At 45.8% G+C, this 22684-nt stretch overlaps 1 protein-coding gene across 4 annotated transcripts in view; it reads left to right on the plus strand.

Moving 5' to 3' along the window:
- Nucleotides 1-22684, plus strand: part of LOC143766626 (NAD-dependent protein deacylase sirtuin-6-like) — a 304913-nt gene that overhangs the window by 275974 nt on the left and 6255 nt on the right. Inside the window, exons 8-9 of one of the 4 annotated variants that reach the window (XM_077254441.1) lie at nt 4774-4810; nt 5064-5415. The exons of the other annotated variants lie outside the window; for them this stretch is intronic. Of the exons in view, the coding sequence (XP_077110556.1) occupies nt 4774-4810; nt 5064-5191 (165 nt within the window). The 3' untranslated portion in view covers nt 5192-5415. Of the gene's footprint in view, nt 1-4773; nt 4811-5063; nt 5416-22684 lie in introns of those variants that run through there. 4 annotated transcript variants of the gene reach the window in all.

The raw sequence follows: 22684 nt of genomic DNA on the forward strand, positions 1-22684 counted from the left end.
TGTGAGCCAGTTTCTTTGTAGCGCTTGATGGTTTTTGCCACTGCACTTGTGGACACTTTGAAAGTTTTCCCAATTTTTCGGACTCGCTGACCTTCATTTCTTAAAGTAAAGATGGCCACTTGTTTTTCTTTACTTAGCTGCTTTTTTCTTGCCATAATACAAATTCTAACAGTCTATTCAGTAGGACTATCAGCTGTGTATCCACCAGACTTCTGCACAACACATTTACCAACCCCATTTATAAAGCAAGAAATCCCACTTATTAAACCTGACAGGGCACACCTATGAAGTTAAAACCATTCCCGGTGACTACCTCTTGAAGCTCACCAAGAGAATGCCAAGAGTGTGCAAAGCAGTCATCAAAGCAAAAGGTGGCTACTTTGAAAAATCTAGAATATGACATTTCAGTTGTTTCACACTTTTTTGTTAAAGAAGTTGTCCACTACAATATTTATTTTTATTTTTTTTCATAAATCTTGCTATTATGTGCCACTGAAAACATCCACTGTGTTTATTTTAGCAATATTACCTTTTATCATGCCGTAGCAGCACATCTTCAGTGCTGGATCCAGCTCTCATGGGGTTAATCGACAACTTCCTTTCTCCTGAGTTATTGTGCTCTATTACTACAAGTTCCATGATGCTTTGCACTGACCACTAAGCACGAACCTACCACACCCACTCCAAAACACACCCAAACCCCTCCCTCCTCTAGCTTCAAAAAGATTTGTGATGTCATTTCTGTCCAACCTCCTCTTTTACATTTGTCCAACCCACACTCCATTACACAAAGATAGATAGATGGATGGATAGAGAGATAGATAGATAGATAGATAGATATGGGAAGGATAGATACATACAGATATATCTATATATCTATGTCTATTTCCATAGATATGTCCATATCCATATTTCTAAACCCCTTCACCCCTGGAGCTTTTTTCATTTATCGCTCCCCTTCTTTCCTGAGCCATAATTTTTCCGTCAATATGGCCATGTGAGGGCTTATCTTTTGCGGGACAAGTTCTACTTTTGAACGACACCATTGGTTTTACCATGTCGTGTAACAGAAAATGTGAAAAAAATTCAAAGTGCGATGAAATTGCAAAAAAAGTGCAATCCCACACTTGTTTTTTGCTTGGCTTTTTTGCTAGGTTCACTAAATGCTAAGGCTGTGTGCACACATTGCAGATTTGATTGCAGATCCGCAGGGTTTTTTGCTGCACAAAATTGCATCAAATCCGCAGTGTAGTGCACAACCAATGTAAGTCTATGGGAGCCGCAGACTTGTTGTGCACATGCTGCGTTAAAAGCCACACCGAAACGCAGGGTTTTTTTTTCCGCAGCATGTCACTGCTTTTGTGCCGAACTGCAGCGTTTCTGTACCCTAAGGCTACTTTCACACTAGCGTCGTTTTGAATACGTCGCAATGCATCGTTTAGGAGAAAAAACGCATCCTGCAAAGTTGTCTGCAGGATGCGTTTTTCCCCATAGACTAACATTAGCGACGCATTGCGACGTGTGGCCACACGTCGCAACCGTCGTGCGACGGATGCATCGTGTTTTGGCGGACCGTCGGCACAAAAAGTTACATGTAACTTTTTTGCGCGTCGTGTCCGCCATTTTTGACCACACATGCGTGGCCCGGACCTTACAATGGGGCAGCGGAAGCGTCGTAAGACTGCTTCTGGTGCCCACGTCGGGCATTATTTTCACAACGCACGTCGGGCCGACGCATAGCGACGGCCCCATGCCGACGCTAGTGTGAAAGCAGCCTTAGGCCGAGATCACACACAGCGAGATACGGCCGAGTCTCGCAGGTTAAATACAAGCTCTGGCACCGGCACTCCAGAGCACAGCGTGCAGCCGCATAGCAATACATGGAGCCGCACGCTCCACTCTGGAGTGCCAGTGCCAGAGCTTGTATTTAACCTGCGAGACTCGGCCGTATCTCGCTGTAGTGTGACTCCGGCCTTAGACTTTCATTGAGTCGGGCACATCCGCAGCAAAACCGCAGATGTAAAAAAAGATCTGCAGTTTTGCTGCGGATGTGGGTCCAAGAAACGCTGCAGTTCGGGAGGCGGGAAGTGTGTGGGCGGTGACTGTGTGCGTGTATGTGTGTGCGGGCGGGGTCTGATGGCTGTTCGGGTGTGTGCGGGACTGTTCGGGTGTGTGCGGGGCGGGTCTTTTGGGGTGTGTGTGCAGGCATCATCCGATGGGACTACAAGTACGCAGCATCCAATTTGCAGCTCATTCAGATGTAAGGCTACTTTCACACTTCCATCGGTACGTGGCCATCGCAAACAGTCAGCCCGACGTACCGATGGACGTTGTGCTAAATTTAGTACAACGTGGGCAGCGGATGCAGTTTTACAACGCATCCACTGCCCATTGTGATGAGCGGGGAGGAGGGAGCGGAGTTCCGGCCGCGCATGCGCGGTTGGAAATGGCGGACACGTCGCACAAAAAAAGTTACATTGAACTTTTTTTGTGCGTCGCGTCCGCTAAAACACGACGGATCCGTCGCACGATGGATACGACGTGTGCCCATCCGTCGCTAATACAAGTCTATGGGCAAAAAACGCATCCTGCAAGCACATTTGCAGGATACGTTTTTTGCCCATAACGACGGATTGCGATGGAGCCCAGAAGAGGGAAATGTGAAAGTAGCCTAATCCGGACAGTGGACACGCACCATACACTATCCATACATCTATCAAAAGATATATCTATCCAGATATATCTATAGATAGATATATGAATAGATAGATGTATGCATCTATAGATCTATCTATATGTAGATCTGTCTATCCATTTCATCTATCTGTCTATCTGTGTGTGTAATTAAGTGTGGGTTGGACAAATATAAAAGAGGAGGTTGGACAATAATGTCACAAATTTTTTTTTTGTTCAATAATATATCTTTATTTAGCTTTCAAAAACGCATACAAAAACCGTGCAAAAACCACACCAAAAAAAATAAAAAAAGTGAATCAAAACCGTGCAAAAAATGCACCAAAAACGCATCAAAACTGCACCAAAAACTGCATCAGAACCGCTCCAAAAAGGCATCAAAACTGCACCAAAAACTGCATCAAAACTTCACCAAAAACTGCATAAAAATAGCATAAAAAACCTGAATCAAAACCACGCAAAAATACGCACTGAAAACCGCCTCAAGAACTGCATCAAAACCGCACAAAAAAAACGGTATCAAAACCGCGCAAAAAAACGTGAAAAAAATGCATCAAAAACGCAGCTGCATTTTCTGCAAGGAGATGCAGATTTTATGCAAAAAATTCTGCACCCAAATCTGCAACGTGTGCACACAGCATAAAACTGACCTACCATTATGATTCTCCAGGTCATTACGAGTTCATAGACACCAAACACGTCTAGGTTATTTTTTATCTAAGTAGTGAAAAAAAATTCCAAAGTTTGCTAAAAAGAAATAAAATATAAAATAATTGCGCTATTTTCCGATACCCATAGCGTCTATATTTTCTGAGATCTCGGGTTGGGTGAGGGCTAATTTTTTGTGCGCCGAGCTGACGTTTCCAAAAAAACATAGTTTTGGCTTTTGATTTTTTTTCTTGCTACGCCATTTAGCGTTCATGTAAATTTTTTTGTTGTATTGAAAACAGCTGACATGATACAGCTTTGAAGTGGGCTCACCTCCGAAGCCCACCTCAAAGCGGGGGATACTGCGAGCTGACGTACTATTCCATCAGCTGGCAGAAAGGGGTTAACGAACAATATGTTTCAGTAAATAAAAAACGGAAAAAATAATGGCATGGGCTCCCGCGCAATTTTCTGCGCCAGAGGGGGAAAGCCAACGGCCGAGGGCCAATATTTGTAGCCTGCTATGAATATTAGCCCGCAGCTGTCTGCGTAGCCTTTACTGGCTATTAAAATAGGGGGACCCCCCCAAAAAAAAATGACGTGGGGTCCCCCTATATCTTATAGCCAGAAAGGCTACGCAGACAGCTGCGGGCTGATATTCATAGCCTAGAGAGGGGACATGGATATTGCCCCCCCCCCGGCTACAAATACCAGTCCGCAGGCCGCCCCAGAAATGGCGCAATTCCCACTCCCGTGTAGCGGTGGGATATGGGGTAATAAGGGGTTAATGTCACCTTGCTATTGTAAGGTGACATTAAGCTGGGTTAATAATAGAGTCGTCAGTAAGACACCTATCCATTATTAATTCTATAGTAGTGAAAGAGTTAAAAATAGAAAGACACAACCAGAAAAAAGTATTTTAATATTCTTCATTTAACCATACTTACCATACTTCAGCGCCTGCAAAAAACGTAAAATAATAAACTGTATACTACCTGTCCTCCGTAGTCCAATTAATAACGAGTGTGCCACGACTATCTCCCCTATAGAACAGTGACATCGGGTGATGACACTGCTCTGTAGGACCCTCGGTGACACACTGACAGGAGACAATGGCTCCTGCAGTGTATCACTGAGGTTACCTGAGTTCAAAGTCCTACTTTATGGCAATTGCTGCGTGGGAAAATTTCTCACACAGCAATGGCATAAAGTGAGACTAGGGACTATTTTCTCACAGGGGCGTAGGTATACATTGTGAGGAATACATTGTGGAAGGATACCTTCCATCATTGTATTCCTGGAGCCACTGGAGAGTGGTCGCATCAGCTGATGCTGCTGTTCTCCACAGGAGATCGTCGAGGGACACTCGTTGTAATTGGATATCTGCGGATCAGGGAGTATATTGTTTATTATTTTAATCTTTATTTACAGGTGACCCTGGCTTCGGGGAACAAAGTGACAAGTGATGGTGAGTATGTCATCTATGTTATATGTAACATATAACTCTGTCAACCCCCTCTGTCAATCCCTTCACTGGCTCCCCATTGCCCAGAGACTCCACTACAAAACCCTAACCATGACGTACAAAGCCATCCACAACCTGTCTCCTCCATACATCTGTGACCTCGTCTCCCGGTACTTACCTACACGCAACCTCCGATCCTCACAAGATCTCCTTCTCTACTCCCCTCTTATCTCCTCTTCCCACAATCGTATACAAGATTTCTCTCGCGTATCACCCCTACTCTGGAACCTTCTACCACAACACATCAGACTCTCGCGTACCATCGAAACCTTCAAAAAGAGCCTGAAGACCCACCTCTTCCGACAAGCCTACAACCTGCAGTAACCACCGATCGACCAAACCGCTGCATGACCAGCTCTATCCTCACCTACTGTATTCCCACCCATCCCTTGTAGATTGTGAGCCTTCGCGGGCAGGGTCCTTTCTCCTCCTGTACCAGTTATGACTTGTATTGTTTAAGATTATTGTACTTGTTTTTATTATGTATACCCCTCCTCACATGTAAAGGGCCATGGAATAAATGGCGCTATAACAATAAATAATAATAATGTACTGTATGTATATACTGTATGTCTATATGTATGTTGTATGTATGTACTGCATGTGGCATGTTGCATGTCGTATGTCGCATGTCATCGCATGTTGCATGTCGTTGCATGTTGTCGCATGGTGCATGTCATCGCATGGCGCATGTTGCATGTTGTCGCATGTCGTCACATGTTGCATGCTGCATGTCATCGCATGTTGCATGTCGCATGTCATCGCATGTTGCATGTCGCATGTTGTCACATGGTGCATGTCGCATGTCATCGCATTCCACATGTCGTTGCATGCTGCATGTCATCGCATGTTGCATGTTGTCACATGCTGCATTTCATCGCATGTCGTCATATGGTGCATGTCATCTCATGCCGCATGTTGCATGTCGTTGCATGTGGCATGTCATCGCATGTTGCATGTGGCATGTCATCGCATGTTGCATGCTGCATGACATCGAATGTTGCATGTCGTCGCATGTTGCATGTCGTATGTTGCATGTCGCCATGTCACATGGTGCATGTTGTATGTCTATGTACTGTATATGTGTGAATGTTTTTGTTTTTTTTTTTGTTTTTTTTTTTACATTCAACACATTAGCCGGATGATGGGGATACTACTGTCCCATCATTGGCTAATGTGTCACTCACTGTCACTGTAGCAGGCAGCGTTCGATGGGACTTGTAGTCCTATCGGATGATGCCTGCACACAGAGACGCCGCCACCGCACAGCCCGGGTGATTCGCCGCACAGACCCCCGCCGCCGCACCGGCCACACATCTCAGCACATGAGCGTGGCCGGCCAGCAGATCCCAGCACAGCCCCGCCCGCCCCAGCACAGCCCTGCAGCCCCGCCCACAGCCCAGTCACTTGATGAGTGACTGCTGTCTGTGGAGGCTGGTCACGCCTGTTGCTGAGGTCACGTCAATTTCCAGAGTCTGGAAATTGACGTGACGTCGGCGGAAATTAGCGTCGGCTCCTGCTGCCTAGGGGTCACGTGACCCGGACTCAGCTGTCCGAAAGCGGCAACAGAAGGTATTTATAAAATTGATTAGAGGCCCCGGGGAGATACATGGGGGTTAACTGAAAGTAGTGGACAACCCCTTTAAGTATATAATTCCACATGTGTTAATTCATAGATTTGATGCCTTCAGTATGAATGTATAATTTTCATAGTCATGAAAATACAGAAAAATCTTTAAATGAGGTGTATCCAATCTTTTGGTCTGTACTGTATATATTTTTTTTTATGGTGGTCCCAGTTCTAGAGGAAAAGTGAAACACAAAAAAAGGAATAAGTAAAATGATGGTAGGGAAATATAAGATAATCAGGATAAAGATGTTACAAGTAAAGACAGAATGAAAAAGCTGGATGAAAAGGCATATCCAGTTGAGGCATAAAAGACGTGAAGAGAGAGGCTGCAACGAGTCACTACCTGTAGAAAGAGTCTGTCGGTGACGTCCAGGTGCTTCAGTGCAGTGTTGTGAGGTAGGGCTGCTGTGTTTAAGTAATACTTCCTGTGTGGTGTCACTTCCGTTTGTGTCTTGTGCGTCGTGCCTGAAGTACTCTCACCATCGGCGGAAATACCCGAATTGCAGGACAAGGACATCACATGCGCAATGAAACCTCTGTGTGCCAGACAAAGAAAAGGAAGAAAATTATGAGCACATGTGCCAGTGGTGCGATCTGAGAGCGGAATAGGATAGCGCTGTTCTAGAGAGAGCAAAGGAATAAGCAGAGGCGTTTCTACGGGGGGCAGCCGGGGCATGTGCCCCGGGCGCAGTCAGGCCGCCTAATGGGGCAGTCCGCAGTGTCTCCCCCGGCGGCTGCATTCTGCCACCCCCCAGACTGAGAGTGGGCTGTTCTCTGTGCCGACAACTGGCACAGAAAAGCTGCAGTGCGCCCGCGCTTCCTCTCACACAGACAGCAGTGCCACTGGATGACGTAATCATTCACCAGCCGGCTGCGCCAGAGTGAGGAAGTTGTCGATGGTGATGCTGCAGCAGAGCGGTTAACATGTGTATGTGTGTGTATCGCTGCAGGGGGAATGTGCAGAGAGTTGAATGGTGCTGTGTGTATGTGTGTAGGGGAGGAGAGGGCAATGATGGGGCAGATGGGGAGAAGGCAATGATGGAGATGGTGGGGGAGGAGGAAATGATGGAAGTGGTGGAATGAGCAATGATGGGGATGGTGGGGGAGGAGAAAGTGATGAATGTGGTGGAAAGGGCAATGATGGGGATGAGGAAATGATGGAGGTGGTGGAATGGGCATTGATGGGGGTGGTGGGAGAGAAGGCAATGATGTGGTAATGGAAAAGACAATGATGGGAGTGGTGGGCAAGAAGGCAATGTATGGGGGTGGTATAGGAGAAGGCTGTGATGGAGGTGGTGAAAATGATGGGGTGATGGAGAGGGCAATTATGGGGTGGTAGGGGACAAGGCAATGATGGAGATGGTGGAAAGGGCACTGATGGGGAGGTGGGGGGAGAATACAATGATGTGGCGGTGGAAAGGGCAATAATGGGGGGTGGTGGGGGAGGAAATAATGGAGGTAGAAAGGGCAATGATTGGGTGGTGGGGAAAAAGCAATGATGGAGGTGGTGAAGAGGGCAATCATGGGGTGGGGGGAGAGGGCAGTAATGGGATGCGGGGGTGGAGGACAATGAGGGGTGTGGGGGAATGCGATGGGAGGAAGAAGGGCTTATAATGGACTTTGGAACAGGGGGAGGTGGAGGAAGACATTATTATAGCTTATTATGTCTAACACAGTCCCTTAGTATAGAGTGTACGTACTTATGTTTAGCGCCACCCTTAGTTGCATAGTTTCCTCTTTTATTATATATTACACCGTCCCTTATTACATACCATCATCTCTAGTTATATATGGTGCCGTCCCTTATTTTATAGCTTCCTCTGCTGTTATGTACAGTACTGTCTCTTACATAGTGCATTCTTGTTATTTTTGTTATTCACAGCGCCCTCTTTTATTACATAGTCCCCTTCCGTCAACTCCTCCATTAGAAAAGAAACTTTCCCATGCTCCATCAGCCACCATTGCATTAGACAGCTAATAAGACAGGACGGTATGTAATAAAAAAACAGGGCCCTATATATTCCAATATGTAAGGGGCGGGGCTGTACATAACAAGAAAGGGCACTGTATAATAAGGGAGGGCAATATACATAATAAAGGAGACTATGTAATATATAAATGTATGTGTGCGTGGCTATATATATATATATATATATATATATATATATATATATATATATATATATATATATATATATATATATATATATATATATATATATATATATATATAGCTTTGTCGCCATAAAAGGAGGGGGGCCCAGACGCATTCCTTGCACAGGGGCCCCACGCCTGTCAGTGTCCGCCCCTGCTGCTGTGTCAGAGCGATGCCAGCAGCTTGATCAGATCTGCTGCAGTGCTGCTGAGGCCATCACTGGTGGTAAGTGCTCCAGTGGAGCTGAAGACACCGAAGATTAAGTGCAGGGGGCTTTATTATGTGTGGGGAACATTTGAGTGGGAATGGGGGGCTTTATGTGTGGGGATGGGGGGCTTTATTATGCGTGGGAAGAATTGGAGTGGGGATGGGGGGATTTATGTGTGGGGATGGTGGTGTCTAATGTGTGTGGGGAGAATTGGAGTCGGGATGGGGGGATTTATTGTGTGGGGAGAATTGGAGTGGGCATGGGGAATTTATAATGTGTGGGGAGAATTGGAGTGGGGGTGGGTGATTTAATGTGTGGGGAGATTTTGAGTGGAGATGGGGTTATTGTGTGGGGAAAGATTTGTAGTGTGGGATGGGGCGCTTTAATGGGAGGGGGAGATGTGAGGACACAAAATGAACCCCAAAGAGGAGATGGGGACATGTATGAGGAAGCAGTACAAGGAAATAGGGGCTTGGGTGGCATGTATGAGGAAACAGAATGGGGGCATATATGAGGAAACAGTATGGCGGATGTGTGCAGACAGTATGGGGAGCAAACGGGGGAATGTATGCGGACACAGGATGAGTAACGATGTGAAAAATGTATGTGGACAGTACGGGGAGTGAGGGTGATGGGATGTGTGTAGACACAGTATGGGGAGTCAGGTGAGCAGGCAGTGTAGAACGTGAGGGAGTAAATATATGAGGAGACAGTATGGTGAACGGGGGGATGGGAGAGTAGACAGTATGAGGAGGGAGGGGAATAGTGTGAGGAGACAGTATGGGGGGGAGAAAAGTGAGTCGGCACATAATAGAAACTGAGTAGTGGGGGCATAGCATGGAAGGACAGTGTAAGGGCACAGCCAGGAGGGGACCGTATACCAAGGAGGGGTAGTATGATGAGAGAGTACAGTATAGATACTGGGCCCTAAATGGGGACGCAGTATGAGAGGACAGTGCGAAGAGGGGGCTGGTATGGAAAGGAGAGGTCAGTGTAAAGAGCGTGTACCATAAGAGGGACAATGTGGGAGTCATATTTTGTGCAGATAATATAGTGAGGGGCAATTTTTTATTCAGGAGCATTATAATGACACTTCTATCTTTAAGGGCATCATAAGGAGATTTTCTACAAAAGAGCGGAGAAGATGAGTCTGCAGAGACGGCTGTGAATGTGAAAACTCATCATGGGGTCTGGACAAGATGAAGAAAAGAAGGAGAAAGACTCCAGAGACGACGTCATCTATAAGGTACCTGGATGTAAATGTTATTTGTGATACTAATTCTCATGTTTTTATTTATGTTAGGAGCAGTAAAGGGGTTGTCCAGGTTTGTGCTGAATCTGCAGTCATTCTTTGTGACTGCAGACTTCTGAATTCTCCCAGTGTGCACTGCACGCTGTCAGGATTCTCTCTTGCTGGCGATTTACATACATGCGGTCAAGTGCTGACTAGAGATGCGTGGCCTCACTCGATGAAAATGAATTGAGCGAGGCTTGACACGTCTAGTCGGAATGTGGTCAGAAGTATACAAATCACATGTGCAGAGTCTTGGTCGTTGCAGTACTGATGCCCCGCCGCTAAGGGGGGCTATGGTACGTCTGATGGCACTGAAGGAGTTCTTCTGACCAGGTATCACAGTCACCAATACACTTCACAGTCTGGCCTCCAGGGGGAGCTAAGGGTGCTATGTATTAGGCCACTCCTCACAATCTGGTAAAACTGGGGGTTAGGCAGAAAGTTAGACAGAAGCTGACTGGGAATCGAACAGGCAACACCCTGTGGCAGAGGGTGTTGCGGGGAGAGACTCAGGGGGGTCCCTGTCAGGGGTGGGATCCTGACAGAGGCCTAGCGAACAGAGAGAACGTTACGGGACCGCGCCTGCACTTGATCGCGGCGGTACCCTAAGAAAGGACAAGAAGCGAGGTATATTGTGCTGAATGAGAAACGAGATCAACGCAACAAGGAGAAATACCAGTAGGAGTCGTGCTGTAAGACAAGGCAACATCCTACTGAGGCGCGTAGCCGGTGGCCGGAACGCCGAGGAAGTACTAGGCTCCAAGCAATACTTCAAACCTACGGCAGGACAGTCAGCTATAGGCGGGCTGTCTCACACAAATCACCTATGAAGACACAGGGGGCAACAACAGGAGAAGGGCGACACTAGGGTCCAGGAAGAGCTCCGAGCCTACCCGTCATACGGGTGCGTCCTAGCCATATCATCTGGGGGACGAAGAAGAACATCATAATCGAGTTGTGAGGGAACTTCAGAAACAGACACAACAGTTGTGGGGACTATCCCGTAAGCACAGCAGGGGAGGACCACAACACACAAGCGCTAGAAGGTAGGCACAGATTTCCACCTGCAAAGGGAACTCTGGAGGTGCCATTGGACCGGCCGGACTTGCGCAGCCCGGTTAACCGTATTCCGGACTGAGGATCCTGGGACCTTCAGTAAAGAGGTAAAGAGACTGCAACCTGGTGTCCTCGTTATTTACTGCGACCTGCACTGCACCACCACAATATCATCACCATACCTCCACCTTCATTGTACGCCCCTCAGCAGGGTCACGGACCGGGCCTAGCCACCGTGACAACCCCAGCACAGAAACTCAGAGGCCCGGTACCGGGTACCCCTCGGCCCTGCGACGGTGGGGGCGCTACAACTTGGCGTCACGAACAGGATCTACTTAAGCCTGAAGAAACAGGTCATGTGTGCCTTGGAACTGTGATTTATTATACTTGGACTGTGACTTATTGCAAAGACTGTGTATTGCCACTTGCCGCCAGAAGTTCCCGCCAAAACCGCCGCTATTACAGCGCTGAGGAGAGCGCAGGAGAAGAAGAGGGGCGTGGAGTGGGCGTAGACAAGCTGAAGAGCGCGAAAGACAATGGCCGCCCAGTCTAAATATTTTGGCCCTTTGAGGACGTGTCCGTCAGCAGCCGAGATCCGCCTCCTGATCCTCAATGGTGGGCAGAGACAAAGAAAGCAAAACCGCCCACGAAGGAGAGAGCGGGAAAAGGACCAGGAAGAAGAAGTCAGCGACATGGAGGACGCCATGGCCAGCCACCCGGAGCGTGGGGTAGGCGCAGAGGACTTCCCCAGCTATCCGGAGGGACACCGTGACCAGGCCTCCACCGCTGATACTGACTTCCTGCCGGCCGGAGTGGATGAGCTCAGCGACCAACTCCTGCAGACGCAGCTGAGCACTGAGGCCGGGTGGAAGAAGACCTTCATCGGAAGCCTCACCAGACGTCTGTCGGCAGCCTCGTCTGGTCCGGAGCAAGAAAGAAGTACCAGCGCTCCGAAGCCAGAAAGCAAGGCTAAGCCAGAAAGCAAGGCTCTGTCGGAAAGCGAGATGCTGCAAACGGAGATGACAACGCCGCAGCGCAAGGCCCTGCAACTGGCGTTCCAGACCCCAGCGGAGACGGAGCAGATCGGCACCGGAGGGACCGCATCTGAAGCAGGTATGAAGAACGACCCTGCCACGCCAGCAGAGGACTTGCTGATAGGCCCCGTTGCGGTACCCCCTCTCCCTGGGACCTATAGACTCCGGCGCCTTACACCCTGGGATCGGGCCACGGGTATGGAGCACTTCTTAAAGGCCCCGATCTCGCCGATCACCTTGCCGAGCGAGGTCTATGCGGAGCTACGGCCGCCAGAGCGAGAGTAAACCTCGATGCCATGGATATGTAAATAGTTAACTGCTTGTTTCCCTGCTTTTTGCTGCTAATACCCGACTAGGGTTATTCTTAAAGGGATCCCTTTGTTTACCCGGGATCCCTTCCTCTGCTTTTTGCTTTTGTTTCCTGTTTTATCATTGTTGAAAGAACTGCTGGATCATGAACACTGCATGATTACAAACTCATTGTAAATAGTTTGCACCTTCTTAAAGGTGCCCTCTACTGGTTTTACAAAAGCAAGGACTCTTTGTGAAGAAACTGTTCCTGGAAACAGCACCGGAGTCCTTACTGCATACAGACTTGCAGCTTGAGAAGTTGCACTACCTCATAGAGACTTGGTTCCTTCTTAAAGGGAACGTTCACCCATAGCACTTAAAGTATAATGATGCCTTAAGAGAAATAGTGATAATGCTTACGTGTAAAAGTTATGTGTAGTTAGACAGTTGATAGTAAGAAATGTTTAATGATGTGTCAGAGAATGAGGACAGGAAGTGAACCCATACGGGGTTAGTCGGTGAGTCCTCCTAGGAGCCATACAGAGATGGCTCCGCGGTCCTAAAATAAGAGATGGATAATATGTTCTATACTGTGTATAGTAGCAGAAAGGCAGTAGGCCCGGGCAGAAAGGGGCGGTCCTGTAATAGAACGAGAGGCGGTAGGCCTGGGCAAGTAGACAGGTGGTCCTGCAGATGTACAAATGGAAAATGAAGAAAAAGTTGATTAGCCTTATAGTGTTTTATAAGAAGGTCTTTAGTGGATTCAGTGTGTACGTCCTTAAAGGCAATGTTAAATTATTGTTCAGAAATTGCACTAAGTAGAATACCCGGTTGGGTAGGAAAAGTTGTTTATAGTACGTTATTTAAAGTATTTAACCATGTTTGTAACGTTCAAGTGTCCTCACCTCCCATAAAGGGAAGCTCTGTTCAAATTTGCTTATTGTTACTGCATTTCAAAATTGTATGTCTTTTTGCTGACATGTATTGTTGTTTTCTTCCCAGTCCAGGAGTACTGGATTTAACCGGGGGGGAGTGCAGCGCCCCAGAGTCCTGGTCGTTGCAGTACTGATGCTCCGCCGCTAAGGGGGGCTATGGTACGTCTGATGGCACTGAAGGAGTTCTTCTGACCAGGTATCACAGTCACCAATACACTTCACAGTCTGGCCTCCAGGGGGAGCTAAGGGTGCTATGTATTAGGCCACTCCTCACAATCTGGTAAAACTGGGGGTTAGGCAGAAAGTTAGACAGAAGCTGACTGGGAATCGAACAGGCAACACCCTGTGGCAGAGGGTGTTGCGGGGAGAGACTCAGGGGGGTCCCTGTCAGGGGTGGGATCCTGACAGAGGCCTAGCGAACAGAAAGAACGTTACGGGACCGCGCCTGCACTTGATCGCGGCGGTACCCTAAGAAAGGACAAGAAGCGAGGTATATTGTGCTGAGTGAGAAACGAGATCAACGCAACAAGGAGAAATGCCAGTAGGAGTCGTGCTGTAAGACGAGGCAACATCCTACTGAGGCGCGTAGCCGGTGGCCGGAACGCCGAGGAAGTACTAGGCTCCATGCAATACTTCAAACCTACGGCAGGACAGTCAGCTATAGGCGGGCTGTCTCACACAAATCACCTACGAAGACACAGGGGGCAACAACAGGAGAAGGGCGACACTAGGGTCCAGGAAGAGCTCCGAGCCTACCCGTCATACGGGTGCGTCCTAGCCATATCATCTGGGGGACGAAGAAGAACATCATAATCGAGTTGTGAGGGAACTTCAGAAACAGACACAACAGTTGTGGGGACTATCCCGTAAGCACAGCAGGGGAGGACCACAACACAAAAGCGCCAGAAGGTAGGCACAGATTTCCACCTGCAAAGGGAACTCTGGAGGTGCCATCGGACCGGCCGGACTTGCGCAGCCCAGTTAACTGTATTCCGGACTGAGGATCCTGGGACCTTCAGTAAAGAGGTAAAGAGACTGCAACCTGGTGTCCTCGTTATTTACTGCGACCTGCACTGCACCACCACAATATCATCACCATACCTCCACCTTCATTGTACGCCCCTCAGCAGGGTCACGGACCGGGCCTAGCCACCGTGACAACCCCAGCACAGAGACTCAGAGGCCCGGTACCGGGTACCCCTCGGCCCCGCGACGGTGGGGGCGCTACACATGCTTGTGCTGACATGACCGTCCACTGGCAAGGGAGAATCCTAAAGCTAAGTGCACACGTCGCAGAATTGCCGCGGAAATTTCCGCCACAATTCTGCAACTCCTGCCGTGGGTATATCGCATGTGGAATTGGCATGCATATTCCTGCTAAAAACTAGCGTTTTGCAAGCATAATTAGCCTGCAGAATGCTAGCGTTTTCCAAGCGATCTGTAGCATCGCTTGGAAAACTGATTGACAGGTTGGTCACACTTGTCAAACATAGTGTTTGACAAGTGTGACCAACTTTTTACTATTGATCCTGCCTATGCAGCATCAATAGTAAAAGATATAATGTTAAAAATAACAAAAAAAAAATTAAAAAATGGTTATTCTCACCTTCCGAAGGCAGCCGATCTCCTCAGCGGCTTCCGTTCCTATAGATGCTTTGTGTGCAGGACCTGCGATGACGTCATGTGACTGCGACGTCATCGCTGGTCCTTCACACAAAGCATCCATGGGAACGGAAGCGGCCGGGTGCACCGCTGAGAGGCGGGAAGACTCCGGGGCCATCAGAAGGTGAGTATATCACTATTTTTTATTTTAATTCTTTTTTTAACAATTATATGGTGCCCAGTCCGTGGAAGAGAGTCTCCTCTCCTCCACCCTGGGTACCAACCGCACATGATCTGCTTACTTCCCGCATGGTGGGCATAGCCCCATGCGGGAAGTAAGCAGATCAATGCATTCCTTGGTCTGCGGAATCTCCGTGATAACGCAAATTTAATGAACATGCTTCTTTTTTTTTCTGGAATGCGATTCCGCTCAGGAAAACAAAGCAGCATGTGCACAAAAAATGCGGATTGCATTCTATTAAATAGGATGCTTAATGTGAGCGTTTTTTTTCGCGGTTTTATAGCATTTTTATAGCAAAAAAACGCGAAAAATCTGCTGAGTGTGCACACAGCCTAAAAGTGTGCAGTGCATTAGTTGTGAGAATTCAGAAGCCTGCGATGTCAGGATTCAGCTCTACAGGTTCCAGTAACCATCACATGGACACTTCATTCATATGTAACTTTCATACTTATGGTCCTATGACGACGAGCTTCTCTTCTGCTTCTGTCAGTTTTTCACTGAACAATAAGAGCATTAGGGACAGGAGCTCGTGGGTACATGGCTAAGTGTGCAAATCACATATGTCCTTGGTAGGGGGGAGGGGGGGCGCCAAACTGAATTCTTGCCCCGGGTGCCAGAAATCCTAGATACACCTCTGGGAATAAGGGACTAAGAGAAAGCAGGAATGAGAGGGTAAGAAAAAACAAGGAGGGAGAAAGAAATGGGAGGGAAAGGAGAGAAAAAAAAGAGGAACAAAAAAGAGGAAAATGAACAAAAAAGGAAAGCAAAAGCCAGGAAAATTAGAAGAGGATATATGTGGAAGACAAGATACATAGTTGAAGGGTACTGGGGCCACATAATAGAACAAAGAAAAGGAAAAAGGGGAAGGACTTAAGAGGTTGGAGTGTCACCAAGCAGGAAGACCATATCAGTGGAGGACTAGTAGAGTCATTATGAGATCTAAAAGAAACCAGAAGAACATTATTAGTGAAATAACATATACATCAATAATGGTTATGTAAGTAATAATTTGTAAATATTGTACAGAATGACAACTCTAAAGGATATAAAGTGTATAAAAAAATGTAGGAGACCTCTGTTAGTGTTGGAGGACCCCGTATTCTCTATTCATCCCCCACGGGTGGAGAGTCTGCAAAGTGAATATCCTGAGTTCCTCCTTTTCTTTCAGTTTGATTTCCGTCCCCACCCCGTCTTGATAAGGTGATAATTTCTAGGACCTGAAATTTAAGCTGTGCCACTGTATGTCCTGCTGTGATAAAATGTGAGAGGACCAGCAACATAGTACGCTTGCAATGGATCGTCGATTGATGTTGAGATATGTGGTTCTGGATATGCTGCGTGGTCTCGCCAACATGTCCAAGACCTTCTGGACATTTAATTAGACAACATATGTGGAATCACATGTGTAAAAGCCCATGATTGGGAAGCGTTTTGCCGATCTTGGGTGGGAAAATGTACCACCTTTTGTAACGTTGGAACATTGTGGACAGTGAAGACAGGGAAATGTTCCTTGTGATGAGCGAGTGTACTCGTTGCTTGGGTTTTCCCGAGCATGCTCGGGTGGCCTCTGAGTATTTGTAACTGCTCGGAGATTTAGTTTTTGTTGACTCAGCTGCATGATTTACGGCTGCTAGCCAGCCTGAGTACATGTGGGGTTTGCCTGGTTGCTAGGGAATCCCCACATGTATTCAAGCTGTCTATCAGCTGTAAATCATGCAGCTGAGGCAACAAAAACTACATCTCCGAGCACTTACAAATACTCGGAGATCACCCGAGTGTGCTCGGGAAAACCCGATCAATGAGTACACTCGCTCATCACTAGTTCCTTGTTTTTGAGTGGCCAACGTTCACTGGCATTATGCCTGTCTACTGGAACCAATGTCTGCTCTTACTAACATGTTTCTTATATTCTGCAATTTTTTTTATAACAGATTAAGGGAGTGCTAAATTCTGGGATAGTTGGATACGCTTTACTCAGAAGTGGCCAATATTCCAATACGCAATTTTTTAATACATTCATGTATGGATGATACGTGGTGGTAAAGGATATTCTCTACAATTTTCTAGTCTGAGATGGGGCGAGATGTGATGCTGCCTCAAGTATCTTTTGTGGGTATCCTCATTGGGTGAATTTATTATACATTTCTAGAGTATGTTTTTGGTTGACCCGATGAATTTGTGACCTCAGTAGAGACTTCATATGAGAGGAGTGACAACTGGAAAAATGTAACAGACTGTTCTTGTCAGTGGATTTTGTGTACAAGTCAATATCCAAATGACCGTCTTCCTTTAATGAAACGAAAGTGTCCAAGAAATTGATTTTTTCAGTCCTTATGTATTGTAAATGTCAGATTGGGGATCTGAGAATTAATCTCCTGGAAAAATTGTGTAAGGGAGACTTCATGAATCTTTATTTTCCAATGTATATAGTGTTTTGGAACAGCCTATGAGTGTATACGTGTCTTTGAATAGTGCCATAAAAATATTGGCATATGGGGGTGCCACGTTAGACCGCATGGCTGTGCCTACTTTCTGAATATAAAACTGGTCAGAGAATAGACAAATGTTTGTCAAGATCAAACTCCGTAATGTCATACAGAACTCTTTTGGAGATTGTGTAAAGTTGGTATACGATTCAAGAAAGAGATGTACTGCTTCCATACCCTTATCATGATCTATATTTGTGTAGACTGTTAACGTCAATAGTTACCAAAATGCAGTCTATGGGAATTGTGTTTAATGTATGTAGGCCTGTCAAAAAGTCCAAGGTTTCCTTTATGAATAGAATTTTCTCCAGTGTCATAGCCAACAGTAAAAGTATGGAATTGATAGATGCTACAATGGTCCATCCTGGTGGTCGCATCAGGTGAATTTCTGGTAAAACGTAAAAGACAGGGATAGTGGGGTGAGGGCTAATCAAAAATTCACTCAATCTGGAATCTATCACATTGTGGTTCTTGTATATCTCAATATATGGCGTATCTCTGTTGCTATCTCAGAAGTAGGGTCTCTGCTAACAGGTGTACAGGTGGTTCTGTCATTAAGGTGTTCATGAACCAGTGAGATGTAATGTGAGCTATCCATCACCACGATCGCAACCCCTTTTTTCCTCTGGTTTAATAGTTATTGATTTATTCTTGAGATTTTCAAGGGCCCTCCTTTCAAATGATGTACTATTACATTTAATGCGTAAGAGCCCCTGGATAATTTATGTGGTTTTGATGTATATATCCTGTGTGACAAGTGAAATATATGTTTCCACAGGATGGTATATCTTCGGAGGATTAAAACTACTTGTTATGGATAAGCCGAGTTGATTGCGTCTAAACTGATCGTCAGTGGGATACGCTGACGGAGAGGGAGGAACAACTCCTCTATCTGTGTCCTGAGGCATGAAGTGTGCCTTCAATCTATGATTTCGAAATCCAAGGAGTACTGTTTCTCCTTGCGGAGATTGACATACTAAGCATGCCGAGATGAGGAGACTTAAGGCCACCATGCTCCTCTGGGAAATATGCTAATTATGCAAATTGTCTCAGAGAGGAAGAGAACTAGAACTCTAGTGCCACCTACTGGATGTAGCAATCCCACAAGTCAATGTCGACTCTTTAACGAGCCTTGTCACGTGACTTAGGATAATAGCCAAACCAGAATCTCAATTTGCAGACACTGTGTTTCGGGGTACTGCCCCTCGTCAGTGCAAAGTGGAGATCTCTAATTTATCTAGAAAAAATTATAAACAGAAGTACACATTTGGTATCACTGCGTCCAGAATGACCTGACCTTATAAAACACTCACACTAGTTGACCCCTTCAGTGAACACCTTAACCCTTTACCTGGGTGGTTTGCACGTTAATGACAGGGCCAATTTTTACAATTCTGACCACTGTCCCTTTATGTGGTAATAACTCTGGAATGCCTCAACGGATATTTGCAATTGAGATTGTTTTTTTCGACATATTGTACTTCATGTTAGTGGTAAAATTTCTTTGATATAACTTGCGTTTATTTGTGTAAAAAATGGAAATTTGGCGAAAAGTTTGAAAATTTTGCAATTTTCAAACCTTGAATTTTGATGCCCTTAAAATAGAGAAATATGTCACAAAATAGTTAATAAATAACATTTCCCACATGTCTACTTTACATCAGCACAATTTTGGAAACAAAATTTTTGTTTTGTTAGGGAGTTATAAGAGTTAAATTTGACCAGCAATTTCTCAATTTTACACCAAAATTTACAAAACCATTATTTTAGGGACCGCCTCACATCTGAAGTCCCTGTGAGGGGTCTATATGGAAGAGCTGATCAAAAGCACATTCAATAAGTTTATTAACCCTTCAGGTGTTTCACAGGAGCAGAAGCAATGTGAAAGGAAAAAAATTAACTTTTTAGTCACAAAAATGATTTTTAGCAACAATTTTGTTATTTTCACAAGGTTAAAAGGAGAAAATAGACAAAGTTGTTGTACAATTTCTCCTGAGTACGTTGATACACCATATGTTGGGGAAAACCACTGTTTGGGTGCATGGCAGAACTCTGAAGGGAAGGAGCGCCGATTGACTTTTTCAAACCAAAATTGGCTGGAATTGAGGTTGGATGCCATGTTGCGTTTGGAGAGCCCTAAATGTGCCTAAACAGTGAAAAACCCCAACAAGTGACCCCATTTTGGAAACTAGACCCCCAAGGAACTTATCTAGATGTGCCTAAACAGTGGCAATGCCCAAGGAGTGCCCCTGTTTTGGAAACTAGACCCCCAAAACCTTATCTAGATGTGCATAAACAGTGGCAATGCCCAACAAGTGCCCCCTTTTGAGAAACTAGACTCCCAAGGAACCTATCTAGATGTGCCCCCTTTTTGGAACTACTCTACGGTTTCCGGTTATGACAATTTAAGTAAATTAGTAGTGCATGGAGGTGTGGTAAACTTGAAGCAATTTTTCATACACAGGCCAGGTTTTTCGGGGCAGGTGTCGCATTGATAAATGGTGTCCTTGCGTTTTCCCCTTTTGTAACACACTTGGCACCTTTTTGCGACTTACCACCCCGGGAAATGCTGACCTGGTACAATACGAACACCTTCAGTTCAGGCATTATTGGGGCCCACTACTTCCTGAGTGCCAGATATCAGGGCCTTAACCACTACCTCCTGGAACTGAAGGTGTGGCCTGCACATCATGACAGTAGGAAAGCGTTGAGCATTGCCATTTGTACAATATGCACGGCCAGCTTTTTGTACCACTTCTTGGCCTTTCTCAAAGCACTATGCGGTTGGAGGAGTTGATCAGAGAGATCAACGCCCCCCATGTTTTTGTTGTACACCAGTACACAGTCCGGTCTGCTGACCTGTGTAGAGGTACCTCGTACAGTGCTGAGTACACTGCCATCACCATGTATGGTGGTCAATAAAAAGACATCCTTCTTGTACTTGACCAGAATTAGTTGGTTGCTACATTGAGCTCTGCTGTCACCCCTTCTGAGCATCTGCCCAAGTAGCATTTTCGGGAGGCCTCTCTTATTTTTGTGGACAGTATCGCAGGCTGCAGTACCTCGCTCAGAGAGGGATTTGAAGAGTGGGATGCTGGTGTAAAAGTTATCGGTGTAGAGAGATAACCTTTATCCAGGAGTGAGTGCACCAGATCCAACAAAATTTTTCTTCCCTTCGAAAACGCTAAAACTGTGGTTGTACCCTGAGGTACTCTCATACAGTTTATAGAGTTTAATTCTGTACCTGGCCCTCTTGCTGGGCAGGTACTGACTTTATCTGAGCCTTCCCTTAACATGAACTAAGGACTCATCCACGCAGATGTCCCTTTGGGGCACGTACACTTAAGCAAACTTTTTGTTGAAGTGTTCGATGACCGTCCGAACTTTGAACAGACGGTCAAAGTTGGGGTCATCTCGTGCGGTACACTGTGCTTTATTGCTATAATGCAGGAATTTGTGGATGGCCTCAAAACACGTCCGGGCCATGACCATTCGGAACACTGGAATGTTGTATAAAACATCAACACTCCAATATTGCTAAAGTTCTGGCTTCTTCAGGATCCCCATGTGAAGGACAAGGCCCCAAATCTGCATCATTTCAACTGCATCTACAGGACGCCCACCATGACGTCAACAAAATCCTCAGAGAAAAAGACAATTTCTGTGAGGCCGGTGGTGTCAAACTTGATTCCTGATTCTGCCACAAAATCAGAAATCAGTAGTGTGTAATTTTCGGGGGGCGAGGTCCGTAATGGGGTGCGCTGGTTCATCTTCTAGGCAGGTGCCAATCTAAGAACTTTTCGCCGATGCCTGGTGTTGCCAGGCACAAGCCTAAGATCGAGTGCCTTGGTACTCGATCCTAGGCTGGGACATCACTGTTTCAGGCAATGAGAGATGCTGCGATTGGCTGTTTAGAATTGAACAGCCAGTCACAGCGTTCGTGAGTGAGTGCCGGTGGGCGGGGACACCCCATAGGATGCTAACACCATCTACCCACAGGTAAGATGGCTCCGGAATTTTAATACGATCACCACAACTTCGGTCGCAGTGTCGCATTAAAGAAACTGTACTATTCCGGCCATGGTCAAAATGGCCCAGGTCACATGGACAGAATAGTACGTCGGATGGCAGACAAATAAACAAAAAGTGAGACAAAAAACTATTCTTATTAATCATTCCGCTGAACAAAAAATGGATTAAAATGCTATCAAAAAGATTAATGTATATATTAATGGTAGCTCTGAAAGCGCCATCTTGTCCTGCAAAAAACAAGCCACCTTACAGCTCCATCAGTGGAAAAATTTAAAAAAGCTTGATCTGTCAGAATACAGCAGTGCAAAAATAATTATTTTTTTTAATAAAATTGTTTTTGTGTTAAAGCGGCAAACCATATAAAAATGATATCAATGTAGTATCGCTGTAATCGTACTGAGCCAAAGAATAAAGCTGCCTTATCAATTTTACCAAACGCAAAACTACATAAAAAATCCCCCCCAAAAAAATCCAGAATTCCTAATTTTTTATAATTCAGCCTTCCAAAAATCTGAATAGAAAGCGATCAAAAAATGTTGTGACTGAAAAATGATACAATAAAAATATCATCCCGCAAAAAACAAGCCCTCACATGACTCTGTTGGCAGAAATATGGAAAAATTATAACACTCAAATATGACAATGCAAAAACTAGTTTTTGCAAAAACAAAAAACAAAGGTTACTTGGATGAGTCAATGTACACTGGAGCTCGGCTAAATAGAGGGAAAGGGGAGGGGGGAAAAAAAGAGGGAAAAAAACAGGTTCAGCTGCTGGTGATGAAACAGGGTCTGTGTAACACCCTGTGTGTGAAGCAAAGATAGCGAAACAATAATATATCACCTGCGCTATTAG

This window comes from Ranitomeya variabilis, chromosome 1 (genome assembly GCF_051348905.1).
Source record: "Ranitomeya variabilis isolate aRanVar5 chromosome 1, aRanVar5.hap1, whole genome shotgun sequence".
Taxonomy (NCBI): Eukaryota; Metazoa; Chordata; class Amphibia; order Anura; family Dendrobatidae; genus Ranitomeya; species Ranitomeya variabilis.